The 16,518-nt window shown below is 45.9% G+C and overlaps 1 protein-coding gene across 5 annotated transcripts in view; it reads left to right on the top strand.

Annotated features, from left to right (window-relative positions):
- The window catches only part of sema3fb (sema domain, immunoglobulin domain (Ig), short basic domain, secreted, (semaphorin) 3Fb), a 49,083-nt gene that overhangs the window by 14,367 nt on the left and 18,198 nt on the right, over positions 1-16,518 (top strand). For all 5 annotated transcript variants that reach the window (XM_067228459.1, XM_067228383.1, XM_067228225.1 and 2 more), the window contains exons 3-4: positions 15,757-15,917; positions 16,303-16,365. In XM_067228459.1, the coding sequence (XP_067084560.1) occupies positions 15,757-15,917; positions 16,303-16,365 (224 nt within the window). The remainder of the gene's footprint in view (positions 1-15,756; positions 15,918-16,302; positions 16,366-16,518) is intronic.

Here is a 16,518-nt window from a genome sequence, read left to right as displayed (position 1 = left end):
GAGAGAGAGAGATAAAAACTGGCAAGTGTGGGCTTTTCAGTGGTCTCCACCCAGATCGGATTAATATATCTCTTTATGTTTATGAAATTTCAGTGAGGGATGGCTTATTTTGCGTCATATGAATGTGGAGGGTAAGGGTTAAGGGAGGGTCATATTTGTCATTTTCAGCCAAAACACTCTTTAGAAATTCTTCTTACCTTATTGTTGGAATTAATGCTTGATTTTTCAGTCATTAACATCCTAAATTTACAGTAGAGCAATCTGATACATGACTCTGTAGCTCTGTGTATGATGTGACCCATTACCAAAGCTGCTCTCATCTGTATTTCCCTTCCTAGTTAAGGCCAAGAATAACATGCTGTATTAATTGCTTACACACTGTGGTTGGGTTCTGTTCTGTTTGGCACAGTGTGAGGAATCCATTAATCTCTCCATTCAAACAAGGGGAAATCTCTCCATCCTGTGTTTCATGCCCAGTTGATAGTTAATTGCAGAGGGCCACAAAAGAGTGTGAGAACGAAGGAGTTCCCTCTGTTGTGGAGCGTGCTGGGTCTTTTGATAAGGGCCATGCAGGGAAGGATCTGTCAGCTCCAAAGAGCAGCATTAGGGGGCATCAATGCATGACCGTTCCTCAGAGGAGGAGGAGCCGCATAGATAACCCCAATTATCGCCACACCAAAAGAAGTTGTAGCTGGCTCCCAGTGGAGCCTGTTCCTTTGCCATTCTCTATTTAACACATATTTATCTTTTTTGTGTTGTGTTCCCCATTCATACACCAGTAAACCCTCTCGCGTAAACCAGCTGTGCAGGCGCTCATCTGTGTCTTTGAGTGACAAAAGCAGCCCTTTCATTGAGATAGTCTTTGCTCTCGGTTTTTCCTTGGATTCCTGTCTTGTCCTCTAGGACTGTTCCACACATCTGATCCAGCCCGCTGTTAATTACTCACAGTCGAAACTAACATCTTCAAAAATGAACCACAAGGTTGTGACATATGACATCTTGTGGGACCATACCTGAAAATTGAAAATGGTGATCCAGAGCAGAGACTAAGTAGCTCTCCCAATCCAAAAAAGGCAGTATTCACTGCTACTCTGTCTTCCCAGAGCTGCCAGTCTGCATGTGAGCCTTTGAGTGCATCCATGTCTCCCCAGGTCTACAGGGGTAACACGCAGGGATGATAATGCACTGGGATGGAGTGTTCCAAGTGGGGGATGAAGATGGATGGCTGAGGTGTGGGTGAGATATGGACAGCTCCTCTATTATAAAAGCTTTGTGTCTCCAAACACTCTGTGGCCTCTAGCTCAGCCCTGCTCTCGGGACTTGTGAGATTAATGTCAGGGCTGCTGGCCGACAGCAGAGCACAGAGTTGGATTCTATTAGCAGACTGTCTCTCTCCCAACTGGGATAGTCTCTGGGGATTTAAAGAGACCAACGTGAGACCCAGAGTGAAACCTAGAGGGAAGGAAACAAGGAAGAATCCTACATTGTGTACTTTTTCTTCAGGTCCCCACTAAAGACCAAAGAAAGTATATCACCTCACTTCAGATCAACCAATACATGAAAGAATTGAACATTCCTGAATTCATTGTGAAAAATGTTCATTAGACCTATCTCCTGTGTTTCTTGGTGGTTGGCCAAATGAAAGGAAGTCAGCCTGAGCTCACTACTACTTACTCCTTTCACAACTACCCTGTCCCCTCCCACACATGCTGTGTTATGTTGTCATGCCAGCCCCCAAGTTATTTATGAATGTAGTTTTGCAATGCTGTTGTGGGCATGCTGATGGTAGTCCCTTTGAGAGTTTCTCAAGTTTGGGGTCAAAGCAAGGCTATCAGATGGTGTGGAAATACGGATGTCAAAGTATGTAGAGATGTGAATTGTTTTTGGAGATGATAAAGGGAAGTCAAAAAGATCCTTTTCCACTGAAAGAAAATGGATTGATGAAGGAAGAAAGAACCCTCTGTAATCAGTGGGGAACATTCCCCAAGATGGATGGAGTTTCTCTTATGCACCCAGTCTACGTAAATGCTACACTTCTGGAAAGAAGACATCGCTGAACTCTAAGTGCACTTGGCCTTATGGAGAGATTGCACTTCGTGACCGATCCTGAGGTTGTCCCATTAGCTTAAATAAGCTGGGTAGGGATTGAGAAGCTCAGATCAATGAGTCCTAATGTCTCTAGCAGCAGCCTGAGCCAGAGGGGGATGTAGACAGATGCTTATGGCCAAGGTTAGCTGGCACCACAGGCCCGCAGCACTTCAGCCAATCCTGGCCAACCTGAGGTCAGAGAAAACTGTGGTCCAAAAACACAGCAGGATTTCTCTGGGATTTACCAAAGTCCATGTCAAATATACTCTTCAGGAATTATGGGAAAGGGTATCATGTTTTCAACTGAAACTCTCCATGTTGAAGTATCAGAGCTCTGGAACTTAGACTAAATTGATTTGATTGGAATTTATGGATCTGGGGTTTGTGTGGAATGTTCTGCTTCCATGCAAGACTTTCTGCTGGGTACAGGTTTGGGTCCCCAGGGAAACAGGCTTAGCTTCTTAGCTAAAGAAAAAAAGAGCCTAACACAAAGGACTACTGGTCTCATGCTGGTTGTTTTTACAGGGATGATGTAGCAAAGGACGCTAAGCTGTTTCAGCGGGATCTGCCGTGTGAAGCCAGCGATAATGAGGGAGTGTGTTTGTTTTAGGACCATAGAGCACTTGTTTTCTCAGATATTAAGAAGCTTTTCTACCCTGTCCTATAGCGGTCATGAACTTTACATTAGAGTGTCACAATATCTAGTGTGGCGGCACTCCCATAAGAGATTAAATCTGTACTTGTTCACATCAAGCTATTCCACTGATTCTGACGGTATATCTGACCCCATATATTTGAATGGATGTTGTGATGAATCAAATTCCTGATAAACTGACTTTATATAAATGGACTGGGAATGCTTTACTTTAGTTGTTTATTGGTAATACACAACTTTTTCTCATTAATTATTGTGGTCCATATTGGCTCCAACACTCTCTCTCTTCCGTTCACACTCTCTGTTCTCACACTCACTGCCAGCTTAAAATGGCTTCATTTCCCTCAAGGCTCAAAGTTCTCTTATAATAGGCTCTCCTATGTTGGTCTAACTGGGGTTCGGCTGATATTGATCAGTGCTGAAAGAGAATCCCTTAAGTGAAAGTGTAAAAAGGTCTGGCATCAATGATTGACAGTTAGTTTTCCTTCATCGGAGTCATATTAAAAATGGTACCCTGCTCGGGCTGGAGGGAAATAATGTGATGAGTGAAAAGCTAGAAGTGGTTGGTCTCTTCAGATTGTCCAGTACCAGTGGGAGCTAGAAAAGTGGGGTATGCTCTCAATCAATGAAAGTGCAGTCTGCTCCCCACAAGTACGGTATAGTTCTGCTGCCATGCAGTTCAGCAGTGTGATAGATTAACTGTGTAAATGTTAGTTTCAGTTGCTTGATCAGTGTAAGGTATATACTGTATGTTTTTTTATATACTGATTCTATACTTATGGTTCTAAACTTATAGAATTAGTCAGGGCATTTCTAAGCAGCTGTTTATGTATGTGTATGTTTATCACATAAACCTGATATTTCAACTATTGAGTATGTTTGCCATCTATGTTGTAGTATAATGAAATGAATATGGGCCCTCGACAAGACAATCTGCTGTCTTGCCACACACTAATAACCTCCACATTAAAAATAATATCCCTGTCACTCCTACATATGGAGAGAGACTTGGTGGAGCTTGTTTGGTTAAGCTCATTTGTAGTCTCACTCTAGGCTAGGGTGTGGGGTCTTTTATCCAGAAAGCACATTTCCTAGGTCAGAGGCTGGACTGGGATCAGGTGTGTGGTGAGGCGAGAGGAGGCCGTGATGGGGTGTTTGAGGCAAGGGAACAGGGATGCTGTGGCTGCGTCTCTCTCTCAGGACCTGAGGTGCTGGTCGACTCTGCCAAAGCAAACACCTCTGTCACAGGGGAATGTTGCTGATGGCTGATACGCATGTTCACACGCTTCTAACTTTCTCTCACTGTTCAATCTGCTCTGAGTTTAGGTCACGCCTTCTATTTCCAACCATTTCTTTTCTACTTGTATGTGACTGTCTATGTTGTCACTGATAATTATCCATTATGGCATTTTTTATAGTATGTGTAAAACCAGCTTAGCTCCATGAGGTGCAAATAGGCATGCGATCATGCTTGTGTGTGTGTATGTGTGTACTTCAAGAGAGTTGAAACTAGAGAAGGCATGCCATCAGCCTGAATCCTTCTCCATCCTGTCGTTATCGGCCTGTAGTTATCAGCCTGTTCGCTGCAGGGAGATTACCAGTGACTAACAGGGATGGCTAAATCGGCTTGGCAAACTCACTGACCCCCATCCCATCCGCCTTATCCTGTATCTCCTTAACACCACCTCTTATGGGCAGAAAGCACAGTAGTAGGAAGTAAGTGAGTGGGAAAGAGTGAGAGAGAATTCCAGATAAGGAGTATGAGAGTAAAGCAGAAAAAGCAGGAAAGGGAGAGCAACAGTCACACAGACAGAGCCTGTCAGGGAGTCAGTTGGCTGAGCGGTGAGGGAGTCGGGCTAGTAATCCGAAGGTTGCCAGTTCGATTTCCGGTCACGCCAACTGACGTTGTGTCCTTGGGTAAGGCACTTCACGCTACTTGCCTCGGGGGAATGTCCCTGTACTTACTGTAAGTCGCTCTGGATAAGAGCGTCTGCTAAATGTAATGTAAATGTACAGTACACTACTGCCCAGGGCGTTAAGGTAGACAGTGAAAAGATAAAAAGTTTCAGACAGTGTGGCTCTCTCACCAGATGGACTGGTGTTATCTTTTGGAAGCCTATTAAATCGTTCTGAATCTAGAAGAGGATAAGAGGCCAGAGCCTTAAAGAGCCCTTTAAAACTGGCAGAGTTTAAGGACATGAGACTTTAGTCAAAAACCATGGAGTTATAAGCTCAGTGACTTCTGGTGTCATGTCACTGTCTGTGTGATGGGGTGCTCCCCCCCTCCGACCTCCCCCCCGATCCCCCAGCCCATGGGAGCGTGTGGAGGGGATGTAGTATGTGGAGGCCCAGAGAGGCGGATGAAAACACCAGGGTGTTTTTAAACGACTAATCACCTCATTTCAGATGAGTGCCTTCTCCAAATAGAAAGAAAATGATGAGGCAGAAGGCTTGACCCTGTTGGCATAAGTACTCAGAAAGACCTTTGACTGTTAATCCTGTTTCCTGTCCTTCCGGCCTGGGAATCGGAGGCACCTGGAGACTCAACTGTTCCCCGCTGCCCAACTGCCAATGGTGGGATTGACTCGCTGGGCCGCTCACTGTCACTCCCCAGATAGCTGGACCCCATGTCAGGGACGGGGGGACGGGGGCTGGGTGTACTCCGATAGAGCTGATAAAGCACCAAGTGTATCCTGCCTCATTCCTTCACCCCTAAAAACAGAAACACTTAACACAAAGGGTCTAAGACCTGCTGGCTGGCCAGACCTCCCACGGGCCAGGAAGACAAGCTGAGGTGGCACTCTGGCCACAGCTTCCTTGAGAGAAGCAGCAGCGGGGGACTGTGTAGGAGGGTGAGCAGGAACACAGCCACAATGGTCCCTGTCACATTCTGTCGGATGTCCCTGCCATTCCTGGGAAGAGAAGGGACAATTGCCCTCCCACTCTGAGACCCCACACTGGTTCACAAATCCGCCAGCTACATGCATGTCTCAGGGACATCTGTAGGGTCACACGGGCCATCAGGTCACTATTCTCTGTCTCATGGGTTGAGCATCTTCTGCAGGCATGTACTATCATCCAACAGAGCTGGGTACATAATCCCTTCTTGTTGCCTCAATAACTCTCCCACTCATTCATAGGACTGTCACTGTGGATTTCATATACATTCACAGTGTCAGACTTAGTAAAGGCGATCTCATCTCTCAGCAGTGTCGAGGATCCCATGGTTGTCATGTATACAGTCTGAGTTTCTAATACACTGGGCAGTCCTGCAAGGTATGATCTATAGCATATACATAGCTTCCTGATTCAGGAAGAGCAATCAAAAGCTTCAATGGTCCATTACATCTATTGAAGTTAAGCTTTGTGTGAACTATGGGACTTTCTGATTTGGCAGCTCTGCTTCATATCAGATGCCATGGATAATTCCAGTAATATAGTCTAACGATAACCATGTAATAGTATTCATATACTGTCCATGTCCACGGTGCATTAGGAATAAGAAAATCCCTCTATTTCATTGAAGGGATTTCGATGAGATAACGCTGTGAAAATGTGTACAGTCTAAGAGAGATTTTTTTTACATTTATTGTTCACTGCAAATTTTTTGAGATGAGATATTAATCAAATGAATTGAAGTACTGGATGTAATTATGCCTTGTTTGTGAGGTCTAATTTTCTTTCTCTTTTGGATGTAAATACAGAGTTTTAGAACGGGCCTTTAGGATTCAATCCATCATGTGCTACTAGAGTGTTCTGGGGCCCGGGGCACAGAGACAGTAGACCCCAGAACACCTGGTACAAGCCACAGACGGTTACTGAGTCCAGACTGCAGGGAATTTGGTTGGCTACTGAGACAAACCAGGATGAGAAATTGTCATTAATAATTTCTCTAAGGGCTGTTTTTACTATTTCAAAAATGTCTATCATTAATCACAACACTTTTATTTGTTTTTGTTAGCAGTATGGGACATTCAGCTTTCACTTCTTCTACATAGTGATTATGAAGCCATGTTTATCCTCTGTGGCATCCACTCCAAGTGTCAGATGGATGTATCAAGGAAACCAAAGGAATGCACAATCATATATCTAGACATATATGCATATGATTGATGGGTTCACAGGGCATAGTAATTCACCACCATGATTCACATGATCCTCCTCTAAGAGGGGCCTGTTGGCTGGGGAGTGTTTGAGAGTGCTTGCTAGGTCACAACCCTGGGCTCAGTGAAAGATAACTGACCCTGTTTCTGCCCTGTTTTCATCCTGCCTGTGTGTCTGCCTGCAGGCTGCTGAACACAGCCTTATTCCCATTCTGAACAGGCTGTCAGTAATGCCACTTCACCACAGGCAATCCCTGTTTTCCGATTCCGCTCAGGCCTTTGGGAGATAACCCTGACCCTGAGCTAATCCCAGATTAAACTGGAGCAGAAAGCCACTTCTGCTGTTGCGTGACCTTTCACCCCTCCTCTCTGAGCTGAGCCTGGGGCATTGTCAGCCTGGCTGACCAGCATTCACAGCACCACTAGCCACAACCAAAACACAGCAGGGACGCACAAGACAGGGAGCAACAAGCTGAAGAGCCCCCCGCCCCCACCCCAAAGTATGGACACATGCATCATCTAGTACTGGAGTAGGTATGGGTCTCCAGTGACACCAGGGAGGCTTCCTCCCAGAATGCACTTGATTTACAGCAGACGGAGGTGCGTACACACACTCTGGGGTCGCTGTGAGACACGGGACAAGGAGGTACGGGAGGAGAGGAAGGCTGAGGTCTGTCACCGTAGAGACGGGGAGGTTCATAAAACACACGGCTGCTGACACCGAGCTGTGTTTGTGCAGATGTGTGTGATTAGATCAAGCCTCCCCTGAGAGGATCCCCTTCCCTTACTTCTCCTTGTCTGTCTGCTCAGAGCCTCTTTCTCTGGCCTTTCTTCCGCTGTGTGTACGCCTCTGGTGGAGCAGAGGACTTAGGCCTCGCAAACGCAATTTCCTGCATATTTTACTATACTCAATTGTATTGTTTTGTTACATTTAGTCATTTAGCAGACACTCTTATCCAGAGCGACTTGTTACATCTTGGGATACTTTTTGTAACATTACGAAACGGTTCTCTGCCTAATGCCATGCGTGATTCTGCTTGTTCGGAGATCTATCATCTCCTTTCCATGACATTGCTAACCTGCTGCTGAACTGTGGCATATCTGTCTGCGGCTGCTGTAATAATTTAGATTGGAAAGATGGAGACACGTACGGCATGGCCTGCCCACACGCTATCTCCCCCCGTGGCTGTCTAACTTCTCCCCAGCCCGTTCACCTCCCCCGTCCTGTTGTCCTCTCGTTGGCTCCCCCCCACACCCCCGTGTCCATCAGAGTGCTGGGCTTGGCAGGCGGCATGAGAGGGCTTAGGTGATGGGAGCCAGAGGGCCGGTGATAAGGACATCTCTCCGCATGAGAGCCCATCGGAGCTGACAGTGAATACAAATTGGTTCCATTAGTGGTGGTGGATTGTTGGGGCGAGAGGGGCGCAGGGGGGGGGGGGACAGACAGACATCATTGGGCCCTAATTATAGAGTGCACAAGCCCTGGGGTCAGAGAGGTGATGGTAATGAGGTGGCAATGCTGGTAAACAGAGAGGTGTCACAGACTGCAGGATGCGGACATCATGGCACAACCTAATGATGTTCTCTTGGCAGATTCTGGACATGCACCGTGGTTAGACTCACCATGTGTCACCTTGTGTCACACTTGCTGTATTCTATCATTAGGAGTCTTGCCACAATGCAATACAAATGTCAAACAAGTCAAGAGTGTGTGGATCAGGAAGGTTCACTTTTAAGAACTTGTGGGGGGCCCTTTTGCACTTGGGTTTCTTACATTGGAGAATTGTATACACAGGATGAAGAGGTTAATAAGGTAAGTATACATATATTAAGTGTTATTGCAGGCGTGGGAGATGAAAGTTAACAGTATTAAAAGCAAGTCGGTGAAGATTACAGCAAACATGCATGTTTCCATGCTTTATTTAGTCCCAACATTAATAAGACATGCAGTTGAGATATCTCTCAAGTACGCATTACATGTATAATGTGTGCAGGCATGTGTGACCACGCAAGAAAGAGATAGTCACCAAGAGACCACGCCGTTCTCCGGTAGCCTCTGGGGCGTCACCTGGAAGTATCATATCAGATACATCAGATCTTTCCAACTGAGAAGCCTTGCTCTTGTATCTTTATGTAGTGATTCATGTGTCCTATCTGATGTGACACGGAGACTCCCGCCCTATTCATTATGCTCCAGCTCTCTGTGATGGTGCCGAGTGACTAAGCTGCAGTAAGACAGCTGCTGTGTTTTCATGCTGTTATCACTCCATTTCATTTAGCGGCAAAGCTAACCACACTCAGCCCCTTGCAATCACACAGGCATTCTTTTAGTATTGTGTCACCTCTCCTTGGCCTTTGAAGCATGCGGCCAACACAAACCCAAATAACTCATGTTAATGTTTGACACAGACATAACTTGTTGAAAGAAGCTGTTAAATTCAAACCAAAAAGGGCCATGTGGGCTCTGTGAGCCAGTGATTAGAAGAGGCCACAGTGTCTCATGCGGAGACCTGGGACTGAGGAGATGACAAGGGGAGGGAGATGACCAGTCATCCTGCCACAGTGATACACATCTCGAGCATCCAACAGCTAGCTGGGCTAGCTTTAATCACGGGGGCTCTCCAGGCCAGTTAGGTGGGGAAGAGCCTCACCCGGCTCACCTGTCAGATGGCTCCGGGGCAGTTCCACCATCACAGACTGCTATCTCCCTCTGTCAGATCTTTATCTCCCAGCTACAGGAAGTCACCATGGGAAAGTTGTGTTAGATTGTCAGAGTAGAGCACAACAACCGGGGGAGATATGCAGGCTTATGGAGACGTGCCCTCTCTCTGCAGAGCTGAACTCACCGTAGAGCTGGTCTAGGGTGACGGGGACTAAGCAGGTCATCCGTTTAAATCGTACTCTAATAAACCTCTCAACTGTGACATTGACAAGTTTAAGTGGCTGTCCTAGTTTATGCCCATGGGTCTTTGTTTTCTGCTTTGTCTGTACGCTTGGTGGTGAGGTGCAAATGAATTGGCAGCCAACATCTAAATACCACACTTCATTTAAACAGTTAAACACAAGCTTTCACTTTATGCCACCTCTGCTGGAAATACTTCTCACACATGATTGATGTTACTACAGTATTTGGATCTATTTATCACTGTGTGATACAATCATACCAAAATATTACTTTAGTTTGTCATATTTATCTGTACTACAGACACGTTGACAATGGGAGCTTGGGAACAAAACCATGTTTAGTTGTATGAAGCCTGGAGAGGACTACGTCCTGTATTCATGTATTTAGTTACAATTTGGACAGTGTAGAAAGATGAAAAGAACACAGGTTAGTGCTGATCTCCAGATAATGGAAGCCTGGAAGTCTATTAACAGGTCCACCACAGTCCTGGCACACTATTCTTAAGAATGCAACCAACGACCCTGAAAACTGAGTTTTTTTAAAGCAAAGACAGGAGAAAAACTAAAAGAATTCCCACAAGGTATAGTACCGACAAATGCCACACATGTCATCGCTACCTGCTTGACTCAAGTTGTACTGCACTGCAACAGGACAGAATTGATAGAGGAACAACAAACAGTCCAAATCACTGATGTTATGGTTTAATATAAATCAATGATGTACCATATTCTGTCAATGCTGTTTAGATGTTCAGGAACCAGGGGTGATCTAACTGGAGGGTCTTGTCTTTTGACAGCTTTCAAAATATTAGGTCAGGACGGCTGACAAGCGCTCCCTTTCATGTGTGTGAGCAAGCTTGCCTCCCGCACCCTCTTAAACACCTTAATTATCACTCCTGCCACAGGACTGTGTGAACTCCCACACCTTTCTGTAAGGGGTTGGAAACAGCCTCAGGTCACAGCTTAGGTAGTGCAGTCTCTTTGTCATTACCTTCATGCTAATAGAATGTTTGTCTCTGCAGTTTATGACATGTCAACCCAACATTTTTGTGTGTGACGACATTCCAACCCTATTGTTAGTCAGCACTGTTTTGTCTATTATTGCCTTGAAATTGCTTAATGCAGCCCTGTGGAAAGCCTGTCAGCTGCCAGTCAATTTGAAGCCATTTCAGAAAAGAAATCCATGGTATAGAGCTTGTGTTGGGTCCATATTTCTCTGCCATCAGTATGAAACTGCCACATCCACTCAGCCCCGTGCCCATCTTCCCCCATCCCCCCCTCCACCCTGCCCTCGGTGGGGACACAGGCAAGTTTCAAGCAGAAACATGCTTCACTCTGTTTTTGGTAGGACTCACACTTTAGAAGCTTAATTTGAAACCAGAGAAATATATGTAGCATGGTGGAACACCCACATCAGGCTCATGTAGCTAATGCAATCTGCTCTGTAGGGTGCCAGCAGTTCTGTGTGTTATGTTTAAACATACAAGTCCAAAGTTTTCCATGATTCCATCAGCTGCCTTACAGTATGCCACTTGTAGATTTGCCAGGAAAGTGGTGTGTGTACTCTTATAAGGTTAGCTCTGTGCTCTGACGCTGGTGAATGTAATAATCTGTCCTTAATGAGAGAAAGGTCTCACGAATCTATGCTACAGAACAGGATTCAATAAAAGTTTGATATGATGCATACATTCCAGACTATATTTCTTACGGTATGACTGTGCAAAGGTTCAAGTGACACTTAACCTGAAAGGGGTCTTTATAAGTGTTCATGAAGCCTTACTAAACCTTCATATCCCCTTCATGAATGTTGCTGATATTATTGTATATAATACATCTTAGAGGACAAACACTAATTTGTATTTGTTTTCATATGTTTCATGTGCACCAAATGTCTTTTTAACAGCTTGCTATGATGCATTTGGTGTTTTCTATGAGTTGAGAATTGCTCACCCTCTTGAGAGGATCTGTGTGGAGCCACAGTGGATCCACAGCCTTAGGAAATATCTAGAATATAGTGCATGTCACTGAACTGGCCCCAATATTGCATTGATGTTGGGTAGAGATATGTTGTAACATGTGTCTGCAGCCCTGAGATATCCTCGTCAGCAGCCAACTATTCTCCCAGGAGGAGGAGTAGGACTGGGCCTGTTTGCCTGTGGAGCTTTGGAGATCCGACTTGGGTTTCTGGCTGCCTCCAGTTTCCAGTTGAAACATTGCTCTGTGGGCTCAGGTCCTGTGCTGCTCACTGTCAACCAGCAGGCCCTGGAACTGACACTGAACTAGAGGAAATGATGAACTATCACTCTATAAATCTTGGCCGACGGTGAGCCTCTGTCTGGTTTGAGGCCCAGGTGATACCATTAGGATAGGGTGGGTCTGAGCCTCATGGCTCTCAGTCTGGCCCACCAGCACAAGCCTGTGTGATGGCAGGATAGGGTGTTTAGTTGTGGGAACTGCCACTGGCCTGTGTCAGCCAGCAGAGAGGAGAGGATTGTCCGTGCCTAGCAGACTGGAGAGAGTGGACAGGAACACCACTCACCCTCGAGTTTAAGCTTCTGGGATCACCTTCCTCTTTGTGCTCCACTACACATTACTAGTGTGTGTGTCGAGTGTGTATTTGAGTGTTTGTGTCTTTCTGGGTCTGTCTGTTTGTCTCTCTTTCTATAAGGCAATAGTCTATACAGTATCTGTCACCTGTCTGTCTCTCCTTACGTCTGTCTGTCTTTGCATTTTTCTCTCTGTCGACATGGTTGAGTGAGAGGGACTTACAAGTAGCAAGAGAAATAGTGAGCCTGTATCAGGTTCCTTCACCAGCGATGCAGTCTCACTTTCACCACTAATAGAGCCATTCCCATTCCAGTAGGAGAATGAGTCCCCTCCTCACACAAAGCCCCCCTCTGTGTTCCTACAGACCCCCCAGAGTGAGCTTAAACCCAACACGCAGTAATGGACTACTTTAAGAGTTTATCTGGCTCTAATAGCCATGCCAGTACGCAGCTCAGGATCCCCAAACCTCTAAGCTAGGTCTCTGTACTGGAAATGCCGTCATGCCCTAATGCAGCTGGCAAACAGCACTCTGAGGAGTTCAGCCTGGGAGCCCCTTCCTGCACTGTGGAGCCCCTGAGTTCTCGTTCACGCTGCCTGCCTCCCTCCACCATCAGCCAAAACACCAAGCACCTGTGCTTCAGACAGCCTCCAACAAGACCTCCTTGAATAAGATGGCAGCAAAGAGGCCTTGAAACTAGCTAGGTCACCAAAGCCTTCTCTCTTTCATTCGTTGAATAGTAGCCTGGAGCAGTCCCAGTCTAATACACCATCCATCTTGATCACACACACAGCGAGTCTTCCTCCCCACTGTCGTTTGTGTTCCTTTCCTAGCGGGTTGTGTCTGGGTCTTTGAGCCAGCCCTCTGCAGGCCTTCTGGGCTTATTTCCACAGGTGGCCTGACCTTTGGAGCAGGCCAACACAGCCCGGCCTGCTGCCACCATGAGCCTTGGATCAACATCTCAAACAAGCACACTCCCACATACCTTGGTGTGAGGAGAGAGAGCTTAGCTGAAGAGAGAGAAGAGAAAGAGAGAGACATAGAGAGAGAGAGAGAGAGAGAGAGAGAGAGGAAGAGAAGGATGAGAGGGAGAGAGAGGAAGAGTAGAGAGAAGAGGAGAAGAGAGACAGAGAGAGAGGAAGAGAGAGGGAGAGGGAAGAAAGAGAGAGAGGGAGAGGAGGTTGAGAGGGAGAGAAAGAGAGAGTAGAGAAAAGAGGAGAAGAGAGACAGAGAGAGAGAGGGAGAGAGAAAAAGAGAGTGGACAGGCATGGGGGCAGTGTGCAATGTCTGGCACGTCTGCATGATTTCAGTTCCAGATTTCCTTTTTTCATGTGTATTTACCACCAACAAGACACCAGGAAGTTATATTGCTTTGTTAAAACAAGCCCTTGTGGCATTAGGACATTATTATGGCATTATGTACAATGAACTGAAAGTAAAATCCTCAGGACAATGCTCCTAATGCTGCCATATAGGTATTAAGTATGGTCTTTTAGCCTTTTCGTGTGGAAGTGTTATAGGAGTTTAGCCTTCAGGGACAGTTCAGCCTCTCTGGTCTGTGGTTTTAGCAGCAAACATTTTCTACATACAGTAAACTGATGAACACACTATAACCTTTCTTTTGTTTACTGCTGTTTTTAATTCTTCGATTTGTAATCTGGGATTTGGTGAAAGAAAACACAATGCATATTAATGAGATTTGATATGCTTTATTGGTGTCATGTTTTTTGGTAAATACATGATCTGCCCGTTATGCGTCTGGATTATGGATTACATATGTTTTGGAGGCTGGATAAAGAGAGCTCTATAGGGTCTATTGTTGCAATGCAGTGTTCTCATCCCCTCCTTAGCTAACAGATGGTCACATCCAGCTACTCTCTGATAACAAACAGGCTGAGGAGCCGCTGACAAGCTGCTTCAGAAAGGGCTTGAACCGGCCCCTGGAATGTGTGTGTGTGAGTGTTCGTGAGTGTGAGTGTGTGTGTGTGTGTACGTGCACATGTTGTCTATCTTGCCCTTCCAACCAGTAGCCCACTACTTCAGTGATATGCACACGCCTGGTATGGAGAGTATGGGGACTCATCATTCAACCCAAGTCTCAAACACAAATAATCACAGGACTTGACCACATGTCGCAGCTCTTAGGCACCAGGACCCGGCAGCTGTCAGTCATCTAGATGACCTATAAACACACCCCGGCAGACACACTTATTGAATCAAACTGCACAAATATAGGATATCTAATGCTATTAATCATTGGTTATTGACGTAACACAGCGTTATATTTAGAGCCAGTATGGAAGACAAGGGATATCAGATTCCATGGGGAGTGCTTGCAGAATGGTGTGCCAATGCAGTTTATTTTAAGGCTTGATGGGGTCATGTTGATGGGGCTGGATAGCTATTCAGACTAGTTCTGACAGTTACAGATGGACACACTGGAATTTATTTTTCTGATTTCAAGCAGAGAAGTCTGAATGTAAACTGGGAGACGCCCGCTGTGGGTTCACCAAGGCAAGTCTGATTACTCAGTCGTGGTACCAGTTTGGAAACAGGTCACGTGTAAACATGGATATTAATAAACTGTTAAACACGTTCTGCAGTGTTGAAAGTACTCTATTTTAAACGTTGCTGTGTTGGGTTTGACTTTGAAGCTTTAATTCCCCCGTGTGTATTCATCTGGAGCTCTCCCAGGGGACTTATCTGCTCCTGCCACAATCAAACTGTCAGAAGTAACATAAAAGATGGGATGGACGAATGAAAATGTAATTTTTCTGAGGTGTTAAAATAATTCTGTGGTTAGGTCAAATAAAAGTCAACGTATACAGGGACTTGTAGAGAATGAAACCTCAGTGTTTGTCCCGTACTGCATGTGTGTGCCGATCCCGAAAGCCCTACCTTGTACTGTAGGTTCTGGGGGGGTTGTTTGTCTATGGTGGAGGGCCCTCGCAGTTCGGAGATTCTGGCCTCTCAGGCACCATGGCTGATTTTGTACATGTTCACTGAACCTAGGAAAAACATATCAAACAAACACTCTACCTTCACAGAGAACTAGCATGGATCATGTTACTCGTGGCAGGAGGAACATCTGTCAACTCTGTCTTAATGCACACAAAGACACACAGTGTCAAGAGCTCCGGATGGTCTAGAGAATGTCCTCGTGGCTGTCCCTGGTGCTGTTTGACAGAGATATGGAGGACAGACGACGAGAGACTTTCTCAAAGGGGCCCTCTCATAGGCAGTAGTAAAGACATCAGCACAGTGAGATTCTTAGTAGCACTTGTGGTGGATCTGCTGTATAAGGTTTCAGCAGTGTTGGTGAAAAACCATCAGATATCTCTGCAGGGGTATGAAAGAGGGGTGTGTGGAATGCGTGGGGAACGTGTGTGTGTGTGTTTGAGGCGCCGTGAAGGTTGCGGCAGCTGTCCCTGACGGATGCATGGCTCTTCTGTTTTCTGCAGAGTTGAGGTCCACCGGCACCGCCCATCACTTCTCCTACTTCCTCAACACGTCGGACTACCGGATCCTGCGTATGGACGAGGACCACGACCGCATGTACGTGGGCAGCAAGGACTACATCCTGTCTCTGGACCTGCACGACATCAACAAGGAGCCTCTCATAGTGAGACCCTCACCTCCTCTCACCTCCCCTGTCCTCTCTGGTGATCTGCTGTGTAATCCAGGGTTGAGACCTGGAGCCTTTACTGCCCCTCTGCTTCCAGAACAGGCCCCCAGGGTCACATGCCCCATCCTGTTGGCCACTCTTGGCCATGCCCATTAGCTCACCGTCAGCTTGAATTGGATCTATGCATTTATGGAGAGAGGGGCAATTAAACGACCGTGAAAACAAATGCTGGATATGACAAATCCTGTGGGGCTAATAGTACCCTGGTTGGATATCCCAAAGGCAGGTTTAGCCCAGAAATCCATAAACACCAGTGATGTAGAACCACTTGTGGGATGGGTGGGGCTAGTGCTATAAAATGATCTCTCTTTTTCCATCTCAGCTCCACTGGCCAGTGTCCCAACAGAGGAAGACAGAGTGCATTCTGAGTGGCAAGGATACCAATGTAAGTATGACTGTTGTCTCCATATACACAAACACATCAGGATTTCTGTTTCAGGTCAGGTGTTTTATTTCACCCTTCACTTCAACAGTAATGTGACTTTGCAAACAAGCAATGCATTTGTTCTAAAATGCACTTGTCAAGAATCCTATATTT

The sequence above is a fragment of the Osmerus mordax genome, chromosome 1 (assembly GCF_038355195.1).
Source record: "Osmerus mordax isolate fOsmMor3 chromosome 1, fOsmMor3.pri, whole genome shotgun sequence".
In the NCBI taxonomy this organism is placed as follows: Eukaryota; Metazoa; Chordata; class Actinopteri; order Osmeriformes; family Osmeridae; genus Osmerus; species Osmerus mordax.
Note: the sequence above shows the minus strand (reverse complement) of the source record. Positions and strands in the feature narration are given on the sequence as shown.